At 42.9% G+C, this 20,084-nt stretch overlaps 1 protein-coding gene across 2 annotated transcripts in view; it reads right to left on the minus strand.

Annotated features, from left to right (window-relative positions):
• Positions 1-9,896: 9,896 nt before the first annotated feature.
• ryr2a (ryanodine receptor 2a (cardiac)) overlaps positions 9,897-20,084 on the minus strand; it is a 206,236-nt gene continuing 196,048 nt past the window's right edge. For both annotated transcript variants that reach the window (XM_063002781.1, XM_063002780.1), the window contains 5 exons: positions 18,982-19,138; positions 17,890-17,954; positions 14,418-14,518; positions 11,732-11,783; positions 9,897-10,891 (listed from right to left, as the gene is read on the minus strand). In XM_063002781.1, the coding sequence (XP_062858851.1) occupies positions 10,796-10,891; positions 11,732-11,783; positions 14,418-14,518; positions 17,890-17,954; positions 18,982-19,138 (471 nt within the window). In that variant the 3' untranslated portion in view covers positions 9,897-10,795. The remainder of the gene's footprint in view (positions 10,892-11,731; positions 11,784-14,417; positions 14,519-17,889; positions 17,955-18,981; positions 19,139-20,084) is intronic.

Genomic DNA, 20,084 nt, shown 5'->3' on the forward strand with positions numbered 1-20,084 from the left:
CGCCCTTGGCCTTAAACGGTTTAATGATATTCTGCATTGTAGAGGGAGAAATATGCAAATCCCTTCCCATCTTTCTTTGAGGTTCATTGTTTTTAAACATTTCAATCATTTTCTCACACATTTGAGGACAAACTGGAGATCCTTTGCTCATCAAAGACTCAGCCTCTCCTGGATGCTGCTTTTGCCCCCGTCCCAACTTTTTGGAATGTGTTGCAGGCCTGAAATGCTGGAATGGATGTTTATTAAAAAATGAAATAAAGTTAAGCAGATAAAACATGAAATATCTCAGGTTCATCCTGTCTGCAATCAAATAAACACTGCATTTTTATTTTATTTGCATTTTCCATACTGTCCCAACTTTTTTTTGATTTGGGGTTGTTCAAAACGATCCCCTCACCATCACACCCTGAGATTCTGAGAGGTGCGGTACAGGATCAGCACCACTGTCAGCGAACACAAGGACAAGGACAACAATAACAAATGCACCGGTGACCGGTGGCCGGGCGGCAATCAATAACCTCTCCAAACAGCCCCAGCTGGCAGCTTCATCAAGGTGAGTCGAATTTGCTGCGCAGCAGGTGAAAGGATGGAGAAAACACGACGACCTTCAGGTCAACCTTTGGCTTTAGAGAACTGCCACTTATTCAACGGGTCTAAAGTTGTGTTTTTGATACCTACGTTAACACAGAGGTCATTTACATTTACAGCATTTAGCAGACGCTTTAATCCAAAGTGACTTACAGTACTATGACAGTCTATTATCTAAGCAACTGAGGGTTGAGAGCCTTATTCACAGTTTGGGATCAATTAAAACCCAAGCAGTTGGAGAGATGGAGCTTAAACCTGTGACCTTAACTGTTGAGCTGGCAGTTTAATCTTGCATCTACAATAAAATATCACATACATCGTATCAAGTCTCAGCTCTGCCATCCGACTGGGCTGGGCGGCCACATGAACAACGTTTGGCTGTTGTTCAGGGTGGGATGAGCCAGACCAGGGTTTCTCATTGCTGGCTGATCGATGGCGCTCGCTAGGAAGGAGTAGAGGAATAATGCTGATCAGGGTGTGGCTCTCCGTACACAAGGCTGATCCGCATATAAACTCGCTTCGTGCAGGTGAAACGAGGCAGTCGGTACTGCACACGTGTTGGAGGGGGCGTGTGTCAGGGTAATTAGATACGATTAGATTAGGGGAGAAAATTGGGGGGGAAATCGGAGAAAAGCTCCACTTACCATATAGAAGCACTTTGTAGTTCTACAATTACTGACTGTAGTCCATCTGTTTCTCTACATACTATGGTAAGGATCTCCACAGGACCACCACAGAGCAGGTATTATTTAGGTTGTGGATCATTCTCAGCACTGAACTGACACTGACATGGTGGTGGTGTGTTAGTGTGTGTTGTGCTGTTATGAGTGGATAAACACCTCACTGTCACTGCTGGACTGAGAATAGTCCAACAATCAAAAACATCCAGCCAACAGCACCCCGTGGGCAGCATCCTGTTACCACTGATGAAGATCTAGAAGATGACCGACTCAAACAGCAGCAATAGATGAGCGACCGTCTCTGACTTTACATCTACAAGGTGGACCGACCAGGTAGGAGTGTCTAATAGAGTGGACATTGAGTGGACAAGGTATTTAAAAACTCCAGCAGCGCTGCTGTGTCTGATCCACTCATACCAGCACAACACACACTAACACACCACCACCGTGTCAGTGTCAGTGCAGTGCTGAGAATGATCCACCACCTAAATAATACCTGTTTTTTTACTGATACACAGACGTACCTGAAGAATCGCTGCTCGGCCCACCGCTGAGACTTCACTGCACCGACTCTCCCCATCACAGACTGTCTGACCTCCAGCCACGCCTGCTGTCTTGTGTGTTTGTGTTTACACCAAGCCTCTGGTCACCAGAGCATCCCAAACAATACCAGCCCTACCCAAAACCCAGGCCGTGTTATCAGAGCCGAGCAGTCAGCCCTGAGAAGAGCTGAATTTCTCCATTCGGGATCAGAAGTCATTTCTGAGGCTGTAGAAGTCGATTTTTTTCCGAAATCCTCTGAGGTTTTTGTATGTGAGTATACACACTTTCTCCTGTAGCCGAGTCCTGAGGGGAACTGACTTCACGCTCTGCCGAACACTCCGGCACTGAATTATCCTCGTCTCCGCTGGGTGCAAAGCGTTCTGGGTTACTTTCCTCTGGAGCTGCATAATGCAGTCCTACATTTCTGTTCTAAGACTGAAGAACCTCCTGGCGATTTGTTCCAGACCAGTTCGTACACTGGTTAGAAATATGCTGGACACACTTTTTATATATATATATTTGTTTATGCATTTTTAGCACATCCAACTGCCCGATTGCATCACGCTTCCTCTCCACCAATGCCGATCCCCGCTCTGATCGAGGAAAACGAAGCTAACCCACGCCCCCTCCGACAGGTTGGCAGCAGCCGTATGCATTTTGTCACCTACGCTTTGACGAGTGCGATGCGGATCAGCCCTGTGTACGGAGAGACGCACCCTGACAGCACTGTTTTCCCGTCTCTGTGCAGACGCCATCAATCAGCCAGCAGAGGTTGTAATTGCATTAGTTATGAGAGAATCCCAATACGGCTTCTGTTTTTTTTATATCCCACCCCTATCGGAAGAACGGGCCAATTGTTGTTCATGTGGCTGCCCAGCCCAGCCGGTAGGCAGAGCTTAGACTCGATACGATGTAGTAATTTTAATACCTACCTTTACTGGATTTAAAACACTGGCTACAAGGTAGGAATACCCTTGACAGGGCACCAATCCATCGCAGGGCATTGGCCATCCATTGCAGACATGGCCAATCATGTCTGTGTAGGATCTCGGTCAACCAACCAGCAAAGGTTCAAACCCAGATCCCAGAGCGTCCAAACTTTTGGCCATTTGTACCATTAACCTACCCATATTTACCCAATAATTTACCTAATTAACAATCAAAACCTTATTCACTGTAACTCTTATTCAGACACCTTTTTATGGCACTCCAAATTACGGGCAGGTGCATTTTTTCCCCCTTTAGCACATCCAGTTGCCCATTGCTTCCTCTCTGTCTATGCTAAACCCTGCCCTGACCGAGGAGATCGAAGCTAACCCATATCCCCTCCAAAACATGAGCAGCAGCCGGATGCATTTTTGCCACCCACACATTGATGAGTGTGGCGCCACCTAGCGTTGCATGCGGTGAGACACACCCTAAGGGCACTCTTCCTCATCTCTTGTGCAGGCGCCTCTAATCAGCCGGCAGAGGTCGTAATCGCATTCTGACAGAGAGAGACCCACATCCGGTTCTTTGTCCCGCCCCCCAACTGAGCAACCGGCCAATCGTTGCTCATACAGCCACTCAGCCTCGAACCGGTGAATCCAGCTCTGGTTGCAGCGTGTCTTTTTACCGCTGCGCCACCTGAGCGGCCATCCTGTTTGCTTTGATTATTAGTTTGGAAAAGTTTACACCTGGGTCTATAGGGGTCCACAATTCACACTGCAATTATTTTTAAATGGAAGAAGCTTGGCACAAGCTTGAAACTTTATAAAGTTGGCATAGCTTACCATAAATCAAGCCTTTGAGGTAGAGTGGCAAGATGGAAGCCACTTTTGACTGAAAGGCATATTGCAGGTTAAGCCCACCAGTCACCAGCCACAAGCAGCAGGAAGCGGTGCAGTGCCATGCAAGAAAAGGCAACAAACACACAGCCGACAAACCTTAACATTACAACTTTAACATTTCAGCATTCGAACTGTGTTGACATGATAAATGAGTGCATTTTTTTAACGCTACAGAGCTTTAGAACTGCAAAATACACTACGAAGGACAATATATACCCCCCCCCCCCCCCCCCAAAGGCTGTGAAGCTGTGAACATGTGTTCACATTCCTTCCACGGCTCATGGAGTCTGTTCCGGTATCACACCAGAACACGTTTCCTTATCAGCGCCGTCCACTTGCCGCAGGGAAATGAAAGCAGCTATGGATAATTCTGAATAAAATAACTCTGAGAATACACTAATGTAGCGCCGGAGGCTGCGCCTTTTATAACACGAGCATGTCAGAGCCTCGTAAAGGAACTTCATAATTCAGACTAGAATGTCGCAGAGTTTTGGTTTGATTCTGTAGAACATTTTTTGTGATTCTCCGTCACAATGGGCTCTGATCTGGGCTTTGAACTGTGCTCGCGTGACGGTATTTTAAATACTGAACAGCGCACGTTGTCCAAAACATCAACTGATATGCTAATTTAAACTAGACCTACAGAAAGAACAAAGGAAATCCACGAGGTGTCATTTAAACATGGTACTTCTAGTCATCACACAGTGTTTCTAACAGAGCAGAACAGCATGACGTCTTCACTTTCAGGCTTCACGCCACACAGAATGATATGGAGCTGTAATTGGAAGGAAATGTTTTGTTTGTATGAGGAGTGACATTTAGTGCCAGTGCTAAAGAAACTGTGAGTGATGGAGTGGAACTTGAAGCTAATGTTGGCGCTGACTGAGCGTTTACACTCCGCCTCAGCAAAACATCTTTCTCACATTATCTGTCTTCTGTCTGATAAACGATCCCAACAGCTGCACTGTTCTATAACTACTAATATACTAGTGTCACTACTACTGCTATTACAACTACTATTAAATCTAATTCTACTAGTGTATCACTTCTACTACCACTATTACTACTACTATGAATACCATTATCACTACTACTACTATATTTACTACTACTACTACCACTACTATTAAGTCTACTTCTAATACTATTACTACTATCATAATAACTACTACCACTACTATACAATTACTACTGTTAAGTCTGCTTCTACCATTACTACTACTACTATCACTACTAGTCCCATCACTACTACTACTATTACTACTCTACCATCACTACTACTACTATCACCACTACTACCACCACTATCACTACTACTATCACCACTACCACTCTTACTACTAGTATTACTACTCTACTATCACTATTACTACTATCATTACGATTACTATTACTACTACTATCATTACTACTGATATTACTACTTCTATTACGACTATTAATATTATTACTACTACTGTTACTATGACTATCATTACTACTGATATTACTACTTCTATTACGACTATTAATATTACTACTACTACTATTACTATGACTACTACTACTATTACTATGACTATCATTACTACTGCTACTATCACTACTACAACTATTGTTACTACTATCATTACTACTACGACTATTACTACTATCTACTACTAGTATTGTTACTACTATTACTACTATCACTACTACTACTATTGTTACTACTATCATTACTACTAGGACTATTACTACTATCACTACTACTAGTATTGTTACTACTATTACTACTATCACTACTACTACTATTGTTACTACTATCATTACCACTACTATCACTATAACTACTATTGTTACTACTATTACTACTACTACGACTATCACTACTATTGTTACTACTGTGATAGTTCACTACTACTATCATTCTACTATTACTACAACTATCATTGCTATCACTATTACTACTGCTAATACTTTTACCAGTTTACTAATACCATTACTACTACTACCTCTACTATTATAACTACTACTGTTAAGTCTGCTTCTACTACTACTATCACTATTACTACTACTATCATTGCTACAACTACTAATACTATCGTTACTACTATCTGCTGCTCTTACTACTACTATTACTAATATTACTGACTTTTACTATTATAATCACTATCACTACTACTACCGCTAATACTACTTTTACTACCACTACTATTACAACTACTACATTAGCAAGCATGATGCCAAGCATCAGATGGAGGGTTAAAAGCATGCCACCACTGGACTCTGGAGCATTGGAAACTTGGTTTGTAGAGTGACGAATCACATTTCTCTATCTGGCAGTGTGGACAAGTCTGGGTTTGGTGAATGTCCGAAAAACTTTATCTGCCTGACTGTATTGTGCCAACTGTAAAGTATGGTGGAGGAGGGATAAAGCCATGGGGTTGTTTTTCATGGGTTTGCCTGGACCCCTTAGTTCCAGCCAAGGGAAATCTTCTTGCTGTGAGGTGACAGTGCTACCTACCGAACCACCGTGCCTTGAACCAAACTAATTGGGCAAATACAATTATTTCACAGCACTGTACGATTCCTGATGAGCACTGATGGTTGCTGTGGCCCCTGAACAACAATCTCCAGCATGCAGGTTAGAAGCATTTCCTTATATCAGATATGTTCTGGGCTCCAGCATTGATTTAGCTGTCAGCTGAGCACTAGGATTAACCCTGGAGTTAATGGAAGTGTCAGGAGGCTAAAAAAACTAAGCAAATGTATTTCACGTTCAGAGATAAACAGCTGGCGTTAGATACAATATGGACAGAGGTGAAGAGGACCAGCAACACAAAGCTCCAGATCGATCCAAATTCACCAGGTTTATTCAAAAGCTGATAACTGGATCTCTTCTACACGGCACCGTCAGATTTATTCTTTATTCTGATCACAGTGGATCCAGTGGGCAGGAACTGACCCTAAACAATCACCTTAAAACATTCACTCACTCATTTACACATTTACCTACTCACTGATTCACTTACTGATTCACTCACATACTTACTGACTCATTCCATTTATTCACCGATTCTCTCGTTTAATTACTGACTCATTCACTCACTGATTCTCTTATTTAATTACTGATTCATTCACTCACTGATTCTCTAATTTAATTACTGATTCATTCACTCACTGATTCTCTCATTTAATTACTGACTCATTCACTCAATGATTCTCTTATTTAATTACTGACTCATTCACTCAATGATTCTCTCGTTTAATTACTGACTCATTCACTCAATGATTCTCTTATTTAATTACTGATTCATTCACTCACTGATTCTCTTATTTAATTACTGACTCATTTACTCACTGATTCTCTTACTTAATTACTGACTCATTCACTCACTGATTCACTTACATACTCATTCACTCACTGATTCTCTCATTTAATTACTGATTCATTCACTCACTGATTCACTTATTTAATTACCGATTCATTCACTCACTGATTCTCTTATTTAATTACTGACTCATTTACTCACTGATTCTCTTACTTAATTACTGACTCATTCACTCACTGATTCACTTACATACTCATTCACTCACTGATTCTCTCATTTAATTACTGATTCATTCACTCACTGATTCACTTATTAATTCACTTACATATTTACTGACTCATTAATTCACTGATTCTCACTTAATTACTGATTCTCTCACTGACTCATTCACTCACTAATTCTCTCATGTAATTACTGATTCATTCACTCACTTACTGACTCATTCACTCACTAATTCTCTCATGTAATTACTGATTCATTCACTCACTTGACGCATTCACACATTGATTCTCTCAATTACTGATTCATTCACTCACTGATTCTCTCATTTAATTACTGATTTATTCACTCACTGATTCATTTAATTACTGATTCATTCACACATTCACTCACTGTTTCTCTCACTGACTCATTCACTCACTGATTCACTTACATACTTGACGCATTCACTCACTGATTCTCTCACTTAATTACTGATTCATTCACTCACTTACTGACTCATTCACTCACTGATTCTCTCATTTACTGATTCATTCACTCCCTTACTGACTCATTTACTCACTGATTCTTTCATTTTATTACTGACTCATTCACTCACTGATTCTCTCATTGACTCATTCACTCACTGATTATCTCATTTAATGACTGACTCATTCACTCACTGATTCTCTCATTTAATTACTGACTCATTCACTCACTGATTCTCTCATTTAATTACTGTTTCATTCACTCACTGATTCACTCACTGATTCTCTTACTGACTCATTCACTCACTGATTCTCTCACTTAATTGCTGATTCATTCACTCACTGACTCATTCACTCACTGATTCTCTTATTTAAATACTGATTCATTCACTCAATGATTCTCTTATTTAATTACTGATTCATTCACTCACTGATTCCCAACATCACAGTTATATAATTACTACTATACTAGTATCACTACTACTATCACCACCACTACTATTAAAACTATCATTGTTAAGAATTCAAACATGTACTGTTCTCTTGGTGTACACCACAAATTAAGTCACCCATTGGTCCGCTGAGCAGCCTTTGTGACTAGAGCTCTTGTCATCTGTGTCTTTGGCAACAAACCCACTTACAAAGTCATTTAGATTCCTTCCTTTTGCTATTTGAATCCACAATTGGAGTCAAACAGACCTGCGTAGTGTTATATACGTGTCGGAAATGGTGTTATTACAGCAGCGCTTTAGGAATGTCCCACCCGAGAACCATTAACAAAGACGGAAGATAACAATTTCAATAAATAAGCATTTATTTTGCAAAACCATGCAAGTCCATTGTTGTGTTTGAGTTCCTTTACAGCTTTAACACACAGTTATGTATTCACAACTCTGAACAGCACACTCGAATTGTGACCAATTATTTTCTAATGCATTTTTTTCCATTTTTTTAAATGATGTTTGTTATCAAAATTCTTTACATGAGTAAAATTCCATTTCTATAGCTTGGCATGAGCCAACGTGGTCTTTATTGCAATGGTTTTCACATTATTCCATGTGACAAATAAGAAAAGTGAGTTTCTCGTGGTGTGTGGGGAGGATGTGGGAAAGAATAACGACGTGATGGAGTGGAAGGTTGGAATGGGGTGGTATGATAAGCATGGTCTTTAAATATTTAGTATTACTGTATTTGATAACATTAAAACCACCTCCTTGTTTCTACACACACTGTCCATTTTATCAGCTCCACTTACCATATAGGAGCACTTTGTAGTTCTACAATTACTGACTGTAGTCCATCTGTTTCTCTACATGCTTTGTTGGCCCCCTTTCATGCTGTTCTTCAATGGTCAGGACCCCCACAGGACCCCTACAGACCAGGTATTATTTAGGTGGTGGATCATTCTCAGCACTGCAGTGACACTGACATGGTGGTGGTGTGTTAGTGTGTGTGTTGTCCATCACTGTCCACTCTATTAGACACTCCTACCTAGTTGGTCCACCTTGTAGATGTAAAGTCAGAGACGATCGCTCATCTATTGCTGCTGTTTGAGTCGGTCATCTTCTAGACCTTCATCAGTTTTCACAGGACGCTGCCCACGGCGCGGTGTTGGCTGGATATATTTGGTTGGTGGACTATTCTCAGTCCAGCAGTGACAGTGAGGTGTTTAAAAACTCCATCAGCGCTGCTGTGTCTGATCCACTCATACCAGCACAACACACACTAACACACCACCACCATGTCGGTGTCAGTGCAGTGCTGAGAATGACCCACCACCTAAATAATACCTGCTCTGTAGTGGTCCTGTGGGGGTCCTGACCATTGAAGAACAGCATGAAAACAGGCTAACAAAGAATGTAGAGAAGCAGATGGACTACAGTCAGTAATTGTAGAACTACGAAGTGCTTCTATATGGTAAGTGGAGCTGATAAAATGGACAGTGAGTGTAGAAACAAGGAGGTGGTTTTAATGTCATGGCTGATGGGTGTAGTAGTATAATGGTCAGGTCTGAATTGCTTCTATTGATGAGCGTTTCTTGAGCGCAGTCCGTTAGGATGGAAATGCGTGTCGGTACAGTGTGAGACAGCCTGGACCTGAAGGAATCCTTGGCTGTGATTGGTGATACACAAGAAAGCCCACAACACTTGGATAGCATAGAGATATCGTAAATGTTCTTAAACCTATAAAAGTCTCGACGTGACGTTTAATTCGCCGTCTTTCCCGTTTGTTCGAACGTTCTTCGTTCGTAAACTTGCATAATAAACATGCAATGCAAAAAAAAAAGGACTTTATTTTTTCTTCTCGGAGAGATTCCTAGAACTCTAGTGTATATAAAGATTAAACGCCGCTGTCGTTACGCCGCGAATGCATAAATCTCCCGAAATAAAGAGGGGAAAAACGAACATCTAGGGCATCTAGGACAGAAATGGTGCAGGGAAGGGTGAGGTGGTGACGAAATGAAAACCCGTCAGCGGTCTGAAGGATTGCAAGCTCCCGATCTCCCATGGCTTTATAATGCGACGCTGTACATTCTTACGACTTCTTTACGATTTCTCTTATACACACACACACACACACACACACACACACACACACTCACACTTATAAATGCCTAGCTATATTTCTACATTAGCTGTATATTACCTTCATCATAGTGTTATACGTCTGTAATAGCCCTCGTGGTGTCTGTCTGACGATACCTATCGTTCTGTCTCCGAAAGCTTGCATAGCTCACCCTTTGCTTGGTAAGGCACTGTGTCCCTTCTGTTCTCCCTGGCCAGTATCATGGTTCAATCATCCATCCATCCATCCATCCATCTATTCATGCATCCTGCCGAACAAACAAGACCAAGAATGAGTGAGATGACGTCGCATTCGACTACATTCGTCCACACTCTCGATCCTCTATCTCCTCCTCCTCGGTGTCCATTGTTCTTTTTCTTTATTTTTGTTCATCTTTGAGTGTCTTTCCATTAAAGCAAATGTAAAAATGGAGAAGCGCTCGGTCTCTTTCTCTCCTTCTCTCCTCTCGTCGGTCCAGCGTGTTCTGGGCGCGGTGCAGCTATGTACAGAATCTCCAAAAGCATTCCGGGATGAAAGAGAGTCCTCCTCCGGAACAGTCACAGAGAAGTCCGAGAGTCCATGGCTCTTGTGTGTACGTGTGCGCGTGTGGGTTAGTTAAGCTGGTCCTCGTATTGTTTTCGGAAGCAGTCTCCGGCCGGGAAGAATTCCCAGCAGCGCTCCTGGTACATTTTCCAAACGTACGACTCCTACGATACAAAAAAGAAACATAATTACTGATAATTAACAAACGATCAGATTAGATTCAACTTTATTGTCATTGTGCAGAGTACAAGCACAGTGCCAACGAATGCAGTATAGAGGTTATTTACATATAATACAGTTAAAGTGCAGTAGTGGCCAGATAAGTAAAATAAAAAGACATATATTAAGAACTGTAAACAGAAAATGATGGACTACAGTGGCTAAATGAATAGGACTAAATAGAGTATAAAAGTAAAGCTGATAATATACAATATATACATTACTGTTGTGCTGGTGTATTAACGCAGATGAAATGATAACACTTTAGTGCGATTCAGGGTGCAGAGCTATTTTTAAAGTGGTGTGGTGTGGAGTTTAGCAGGGTTACAGCCTCTGGGAAAAAGCTCTTCCTGAGCCTGCTGGTACGAGAGCCGAGGCTCCTGTAACGCCTGCCAGTAAGAAGCAGGGTGAAAAGTCCACGGTTGGGATGAGAAACGTCCTTGATAATGTTTCTCGCTTTGCCCACGCACCGTTTGTAATAAATGTCCTGTACGGTGGGTAACTGGGTGCCAGTGATGCGTTGGGCGCTGGGTATTAAAAAAGGGTATTAAAATAAATAAATAAATGCAATACTTCAAGTGCAAAGAACTGACAGAGTAGCAAATTAGCCCATAAATAGGGCCTAGCGGTTAAGGGTCAGTATGAACTAGTATTCAAAACGTCGCTGGTTTAAGCCCCACCACTGCCAGGTTGTCACTGTTGGGCCCTTAAGCAAGGCCCTTAACCCTCAATTGCTTAGACAATATACTGTCACGGTACTGTAAATAATCATTTAAATAATTTACCTGGCCCGTGTGCTCTGTTTCATCCTTATTAATGAGATACATCACAAAAAATCTGCAAAATGAACACAAACATAACAGCACATTTAGAAATCATTTTTTTCTTTATTTTCCTATTTTATTTATACATTTGCTCCCCATTTTCTCCCTATTTCACTGGGTGCAATGCGGTAACACACACAGTCAGGATGCCAATCCACCCCCCACCCAGCCCCCCTCAGATATAGCCGATCATGTCTGCACGTACTGCATTGCTATCGGAGAGATTCGAACTTTCAGATTGCTTTCAGTAGAACTGGACTAGATATTAGAAGATTGCTGGTTTAGCCCTACCCCCACCACGTCACCACTTTTGGCTAGGGATGTCCCGATCCGATCTCAAAGATCAAGGCATTTTTTAACTGATCGGAATCGGCTTTACTAATGCCGATCATAATCCGATCTTTTGTTTTACATCAGCATGTCCGCTGTGTGGAAATAGTTTGAATTGGAAAGTGAAACAAGTCCAACAGTGAAGTGTAATGTCTGCACTGTGAGCGTTTCACCAGGCGGTGGGAGCAGAGCTGCGTTCATTACTGTAGAATTTTACTATTTATATGGTGTGTGAGTCAAGGATCACTCCGGTTTACAAAACAACGTAGTGATAATAAAGAATAATACTCGTTTAATAAAGAAATAAATACACGGTATATTCACATATTGTCGGGAGCACTTAACACTTTATTAACTTCTTCTGTCACGGTACCGAATAGCGGACAGTTAGAGTCGAGCACGCTATTTCATGCACTATGGAAGCCCCAAAGGGTCAAAACACACTCACTTCGCATAGAAACGTCCATCAAACCACTGACACAATACAAGCACTTTAAGAACTGGCTTTCCTTCATAACAAAAGAGCCTTTCCATTTTATTTTGGTATTCAGGTTTTACTGTAATGCTTTTAAGTAACTTTTTTTCTTATATTCAAGTTAAGCTGCTACACAGATTTCTGTTCATTTTTAGTGCATCACTGCATTTTTTTTTTCTTCGAATGTAAAGTTTAAAGTAAAACTGTAATTATCTCAATCATTTTGATTGATTTTGTAAAAATACAAAACCTTAAGCCAATAGCTTGGATGCAGCATTTTTCCCTACAGCACTGCAGAGCTATTTAGTTGTTAAACATATACACTGGATTAATCTGAATAATTGTAATGTACTTGAAGTGTGAACAGTATTATCCAGTTCTTATCTAGACAATATCTACAAAATACAAGTATCGGTTTGAGACTCGGTATCGGATCGGGATCAAAATTAATAATCGGGATCGGTATCGGGAACAAAAAAACGTGATCGGGACATCCCTACTTTTGGCCCCAGAACCAAGACCCTTCTTGATATGAGGCGACATCGTTACCCACTTCGGAAGTGTGGTCATAAAAGTGTTGGTCCACCACAACCTCCTTAAGTGTCAGAAACTGTACAGTTTTGCCCAAATGCCGTAACTGTATATAACATTCTGATTATAATACATTTACTTAAACAAATGAACCCATTCGGTACCGAAATACAATCAAGCCAGCAAAATAAAACATCTAACAGGAGCTCCGGCGTCTGAAAACCCGGTTCCTCCTGACTGGCTGAGATGGGTTGAAAGAAACAGACAGTGAGAACAGCCTGTCCCTGTACAGCACGCCACGTCCACACTGCAGGATGTTCTTCAGAGAGTCCGTATGCTCTCTTATCACCTCGCTCTGATAAGCTTGTGTCATCCGTCTCTCTGCCGGCACAAGTCATGAGGTTTTGAATTCGTACTCTACGAACAGACAGACGTCTCTTAACATCGCCTCATTGCTATTTCTTTGTCATTTAGGCTCTTTTAAGCCACAAATTCGGGATAGTGAGGGCTAGCTTTAGTGAGGAAATGATTAGAAATAGTAAATATTCCTTTAAACAGGCTGTTTAGGGCCATATGTATGTGGACACAAGGTACAGAATGGCTGGTGGCATCATAACAGCTTCAGTCAGGCTACAATTACCAGACATAAAGGTGAAGGATGTGATTTTTTTTTCTATTCTCCCAATTTTCCTTCCAATCTAGTCGTATCCAATTACCCCATTGCATTACACTTCCTCTCTACTGATGCTGACCTCTGCTCAGACTGAGGAGAGCCGAGACTAACACACGCCCCCTCCGACACGTGCAGTAGCCGACTGCATCTTTTCACCTGCACGATGCGAGTTCATATGTGGATCAGAGAGTCACACCCTGATCCCATTATCCCCCGTCTCTGTACAGGCGCCATCGATCAGCCAGCAGAGGTCAGAACTACATCAGTTATGAGGAATCTTTCCGCTGTTGTTCGTGTGGGCGCCCAGCCTGCCGGTAGCAAGGCTGAGATTCTAACAGGCGAGTTTGAGATGTCAGCTCTGGTGTGCTAGCGTGTTCAGTTTTGCACATGGAGAGTCACGCACCGATCTCCGTTATCCCCCGTCTCTGTGCAGGCGGCATCACTCAGCCAGCAGAGGTCGTAATTGCAGCATTGCAGATTTTGTTCCGCCCACTTACAGACACGCAGCCAATCGTGTGTGCGTGTGTGTGTGTAAGCGCTGATAGCATAGCTGAGATTCAAGCTCAAAACTTTCTATGGCTTCACATACACACACACACACACACACACACACACACACACACACACACAGTACTTACAGATAGTTTGCCAAGTTGTGCTCCTGTAAAGTGTGTGTCTCAAAGCCATGAGGGACTGTGTCAAAATAGTCGTTTCCAATCCCACAGATAAAACACTTGGTCTGTAAAAGGAAAAACAAACAGGTCGATATTTATTATGAATATATATATATATATACAGTATATATATATAAATACACCGACCAGGCATAATATTAGGACCACTGACAGGTGAGGTGAATAACACTGATTATCTCTTCATCACGGCACCTCTTAGTGGGTGGGATATATTAGCAAGTGAACATTTTATTCTCAAAGTTGGTGTGTTAGATGCGTTTGCGTTTGTCAAGGGCCAAATTGTAATGGCTAGACGACTGGGTCAGAGCATCTCTAAAACTGCAGCTCTTGTGGGGTGTTCCCGGTCTGCAGTGGTCAGTATGTATCAAAAGTGGTCCAAGAAAAGAACAGTGGTAAACCGGCGACAGGGTCATGGGCGGCCAAGGCTCACTGATGCAGTGAGCCTAGTGGATAGTGAAGGCTGGTCCGTGTGGTCCGATCCAACAGACGAGCTACTGTAGCTCAGATTGCTGAAGAAGTTAATCCTGGTTCTGATAGAAAGGTGTCAGAATACACAGAGCATCACAGTTGCAGGGCTGTTTTGGCAGCAAAGAGGGGACCAACACAATATTAGGAAGGTGGTCATAATGTTATGCTATGCCTATATATATATATATATACAGGGGTTGGACAAAATAACTGAAACACCTGTCATTTTAGTGTGGGAGGTTTCATGGCTAAATTGGACCAGTCTGGTGGCCAATCTTCATTAATTGCACATTGCACCAGTAAGAGCAGAGTGTGAAGGTTCAATTAGCAGGGTAAGAGCACAGTTTTGCTCAAAATATTGCAATGCACACAACATTATGGGTGACATACCAGAGTTCAAAAGAGGACAAATTGTTGGTGCACGTCTTGCTGGCGCATCTGTGACCAAGACAGCAAGTCTTTGTGATGTATCAAGAGCCACGGTATCCAGGGTAATGTCAGCATACCACCAAGAAGGACAAACCACATCCAACAGGATTAACTGTGGACGCAAGAGGAAGCTGTCTGAAAGGGATGTTCGGGTGCTAACCCGGATTGTATCCAAAAAACATAAAACCACGGCTGCCCAAATCACGGCAGAATTAAATGTGCACCTCAACTCTCCTGTTTCCACCAGAACTGTCCGTCGGGAGCTCCACAGGGTCAATATACACGGCCGGGCTGCTATAGCCAAACCTTTGGTCACTCGTGCCAATGCCAAACGTCGGTTTCAATGGTGCAAGGAGCGCAAATCTTGGGCTGTGGACAATGTGAAACATGTATTGTTCTCTGATGAGTCCACCTTTACTGTTTTCCCCACATCCGTGAGCGTTACGGTGTGGAGAAGCCCCAAAGAAGCGTACCACCCAGACTGTTGCATGCCCAGAGTGAAGCATGGGGGTGGATCAGTGATGGTTTGGGCTGCCATATCATGGCATTCCCTTGGCCCAATACTTGTGCTAGATGGGCGCGTCACTGCCAAGGACTACCGAACCATTCTGGAGGACCATGTGCATCCAATGGCGGTGCCGTGTATCAGGATGACAATGCACCAATACACACAGCAAGACTGGTGAAAGATTGGTTTGATGAACATGAAAGTGAAGTTGAACATCTCCCATGGCCTGCACAGTCACCAGATCTAAATATTATTGAGCCACTTTGGGGTGTTTTGGAGAAGCGAGTCAGGAAACATTTTCCTCCACCAGCATCACGTAGTGACCTGGCCACTATCCTGCAAGAAGAATGACTTAAAATCCCTCTGACCACTGTGCAGGACTTGTATATGTCATTTCCAAGACGAATTGATGCTGTATTGGCCGCAAAAGGAGGCCCTACACCATACTAATAAATTATTGTGGTCTAAAACCAGGTGTTTCAGTTATTTTGTCCAACCCCTGTATATATATATATATATATATATATATACAATAACAAATGTTTTGTTCAGAAATGAAATATTTTACACTCAAGAAACAAACAAAACACCAAGTGGGCACAGTTCCCCACAGGCACACTCTAAAATCTTGGAAAGCCTACCTAGAAGATTGGATTGAACATCACTGGTTCTGGAATGTCATCTCTGTCCGTCAAGCTTATATTGTAACAACCCACCTATTCCTAAGTGGCCTGGCTGGGATGGAGGGGGGGGTGCGGTGTGGTGAGGCGTCCATATACATCATCAAACATTACTCAGTACACCTGGGATCATTGCTTTTTGAGTGTGACTGGGACTCAGCTCTTGGCTGACTGTCGAATCTGTTTTGGTGTTATGTATTTGTGTTATTTATTTACGGATGAGTGAAAGCAGCTTTGTTACTAACATGGACAAAATCTTACCCAACAGGCAATTGGTGCAACGTGGTGCAGCGATCTAATGTGCTAGCCTGTTCCTTTGACCAACCAGGACCTGGGTGTGTGTTTGTAGGGGGAGGGACGATGGTCAAGCAGGGATTCGTCATTGCTGCTACAACAATCACGGCCTTTGTTGGTCGGGGTCGATTAAAAACGACAGTGGGTGACACTTGTTGTGAGATCCTACCTCTAGCGGGTGAAAAGAAGCGGTTGATGGCAGCACACGTGTCGGATGGGATGTGGGCCCTTTTTAGTCAAACAGGGCAGTGGTAGTGGTTAAGTTGGTGGTTAAGGTACTGGACTTATGCCAGTTCAAGCCCCACCAATGCCAAGCTGTCACTGTTGGGCCCCTGAGCAAGGCCCTTAATTCTCAATTGCTTGACATTTACATTATCTGCATTAAGCAGGACGCTTTTATCCAAAGCGACTTACAGTACTGTGACAGTATATTGTTTAAGCAATTGAGGGGTTAGGGCCTTGCTCAAGGACCCAACAGAGGCCGTAGTGGGGCTTAAACCAACTACCTTCTGATTACTAGTCCAGTACCTTAACCACTAGGCTACACCAGGCTTGAATTATGTATAGTGATAATTGTAAGTCGTTTTGGATAAAAGCGTCTACAAATGTTTACAATTCAAATACATATATTTCAGTCCCTGATGGGGGGTAGGGGGGTTGGTGTCATAGAAACAGAAATGAAATGGCGGTGCATGAGGTCTCAGCATCGCTGTGGGTAATTACAGACATCAGCGAGAGCACAGACCCGTTTCATTAGCCCGAACCGCAGAGCTGACGCGCCGTTAAAAACACCCACGTTGCCAAGGCTTTTTATCGGGGACGCATCGGCTGGTCGGCGACTGTCCACCGAAACTGTTAGCGCCCGTTAGCCGGAGCTCGCGGTGAGACGTCTCGCGCTGAATAAGCAATTAGCACCGAGTTTAACAGTAGATGCTGTTAAGCTGTTAGGACTGCAGTGACATGGTTCAGAACAACTGTGTGTGTGTGTGTGTGTGTGTGTGTGTGTGTGTGTGTGTGTGTGTGTGTGTGTGTCTACCTCCATATCTTCCTTCACTTGTTCCTGCTGGTCTCTCAGCTCACCAAACGCATCGATGATCAGACCTGAAACACACACACACACACACACACACACACACACAGGTAAGACTTCCTACAACCCAAATGTATAATTAGATTATGCAGCAAGACGATTGGACGGTTTTGGAGTGGGCTGACTTGAACCCCTTTAAAGATACTGTGGAGGACTTACCCACTCATTCACTTATTGATTTACCCACTCACCTTCATACCCACCCACTCACTCATTTACTTATTGACTCACTCACCCTCATACCCACCCACTCACTCAACCATTCACTCTTTCACTTATAGGCTTACCCACTCACCTTTATACCCACCCACTCACCCTCATATCCACCCACTCACCCATGCACTCATTTACTAATTGACTCACGTTCATACCCATTCACTCATTCACTTATTGACTCACCCACATACCTTTATATCCACCCACTCACCTTCATACCCAACCACTCACTCACCCATTAATTCATTCATTCACTATTGACTTACCCACTAACCTTCATACCCACCCACCCACTCACCCATTCACTTATTGACTTACCCACTCAGCTTCATACCCACCCACTCACCCTCATACCCACTCACTCACCCATTTACTAATTGACTCACTCACCCTCATACCCACCCACTCACTCACCCATTCACTCATTTACTTATCGACTCACTCACGTTTATACCCACCCACTCACCCTCATACCCACCCCACTCACTCACCCATTCACTTATTGACTTACCCACTCACCTCCATACCCATCCACTAGCCCACCCACTCACTCAGCCATGCACTCATTTACTTGACTCACTAACCTTCATACACACCAGTCACATTAACTCACTCATTCATTCATTCACCCCCCTGACCCACTCACCTGGAAGCAAATTAAGCCAGCCCATATAGTGGCAAGCTCTTGAATACCCAAGGGAAACAAGGTAAAGCTGATGGGCGGTCTTCTGGACCCTGGTGCTGGGTATTATAATATCTACACTCTAATATCTTGACATCTACACCACACTGTTACTAACAGGATCGATTAGTCGCTCTCACCCTGGATGATGGCGAGCAGGATGACGATGACGAAGAAGAAGAACGTGATATCGAAGATGATGCGGTAGATCTCGTACTCGTCACCCGCAGGGTCCTCGATCTGATCGCCGATGCCACCGCCGGCACGCACGCCCACGTACATGTGGAACATGTAACACTGCACACAACACACACACGAACAATCAGAGCAGAAATTGAGCTGATATGTACATTAGATAGTATTTGGACACCCTCCCTTATGTTAAGAATAATGTTTAGAAAAACAATGATACGAATAAATTATATGCTGTCAACTTTGTGGCATCGGTTTAGGGAAGGTCCTTTCTGTTCCTGCACTAGGCCTGTGCTCATATATGGGTCAGTGAACACATGGTTTGATGAGTCTAGTGTAAAGTGGACACAGCTGTCTGTCTGTTTTAACTTGCTTGTAAGTATCATGGTAAGAATTACTCTGTGCAATGCCTGAGTTGCAGGGGTTCGAATCCCAGGCTGGGCTTACCAATGAACCTAGATATTATGGGGGGCATATATCAGTGCACCCTTGGTGCTGGTCCCAAGCCCGGATAAATAGGAGGGTTGCATCAGGACTCCCAATGGGAGCAGCCAGAAAGAATCATTCATTTATTAATTCATTCAACAAATGGAATAATTATATATAAAGACACTTCTAGTATATTAAGTATGTTGCTGGTAGGGGGAATTAACTAGCAATGCATCTACATCAGAATCCTTGATTGATTCATTTAATGGGTATAAATGTTCACCTTGCATTAATTACCACAGTGCAGGTTGCCACTGTTGGACCCCTGAGCACGGCCCCTAACCCTCAATTGCTTGAACTGTATTCGGTCTCTATTGCAAGTTGCTGTGAATAACATCATCCATTGAATGCAGGTATCAGTGCACTGTTGCATGATTGTTTTTTACCCTCAACACACACACACATGCGACCCAACAAACAAAAACAAAGCCACACACTGAGATAAAAAAGTAAAAGCCTTTCAGACAGTCATCTGAGGGATTTCAGAAGCTAAAGGCGGTGAACCTGATCTTATTTAAGCCTTTGTTTTCTTTCCTACAGGATCACAATCCTCTTCGCCGGG

Source organism: Trichomycterus rosablanca, chromosome 10 (genome assembly GCF_030014385.1).
Source record: "Trichomycterus rosablanca isolate fTriRos1 chromosome 10, fTriRos1.hap1, whole genome shotgun sequence".
In the NCBI taxonomy this organism is placed as follows: domain Eukaryota; kingdom Metazoa; phylum Chordata; class Actinopteri; order Siluriformes; family Trichomycteridae; genus Trichomycterus; species Trichomycterus rosablanca.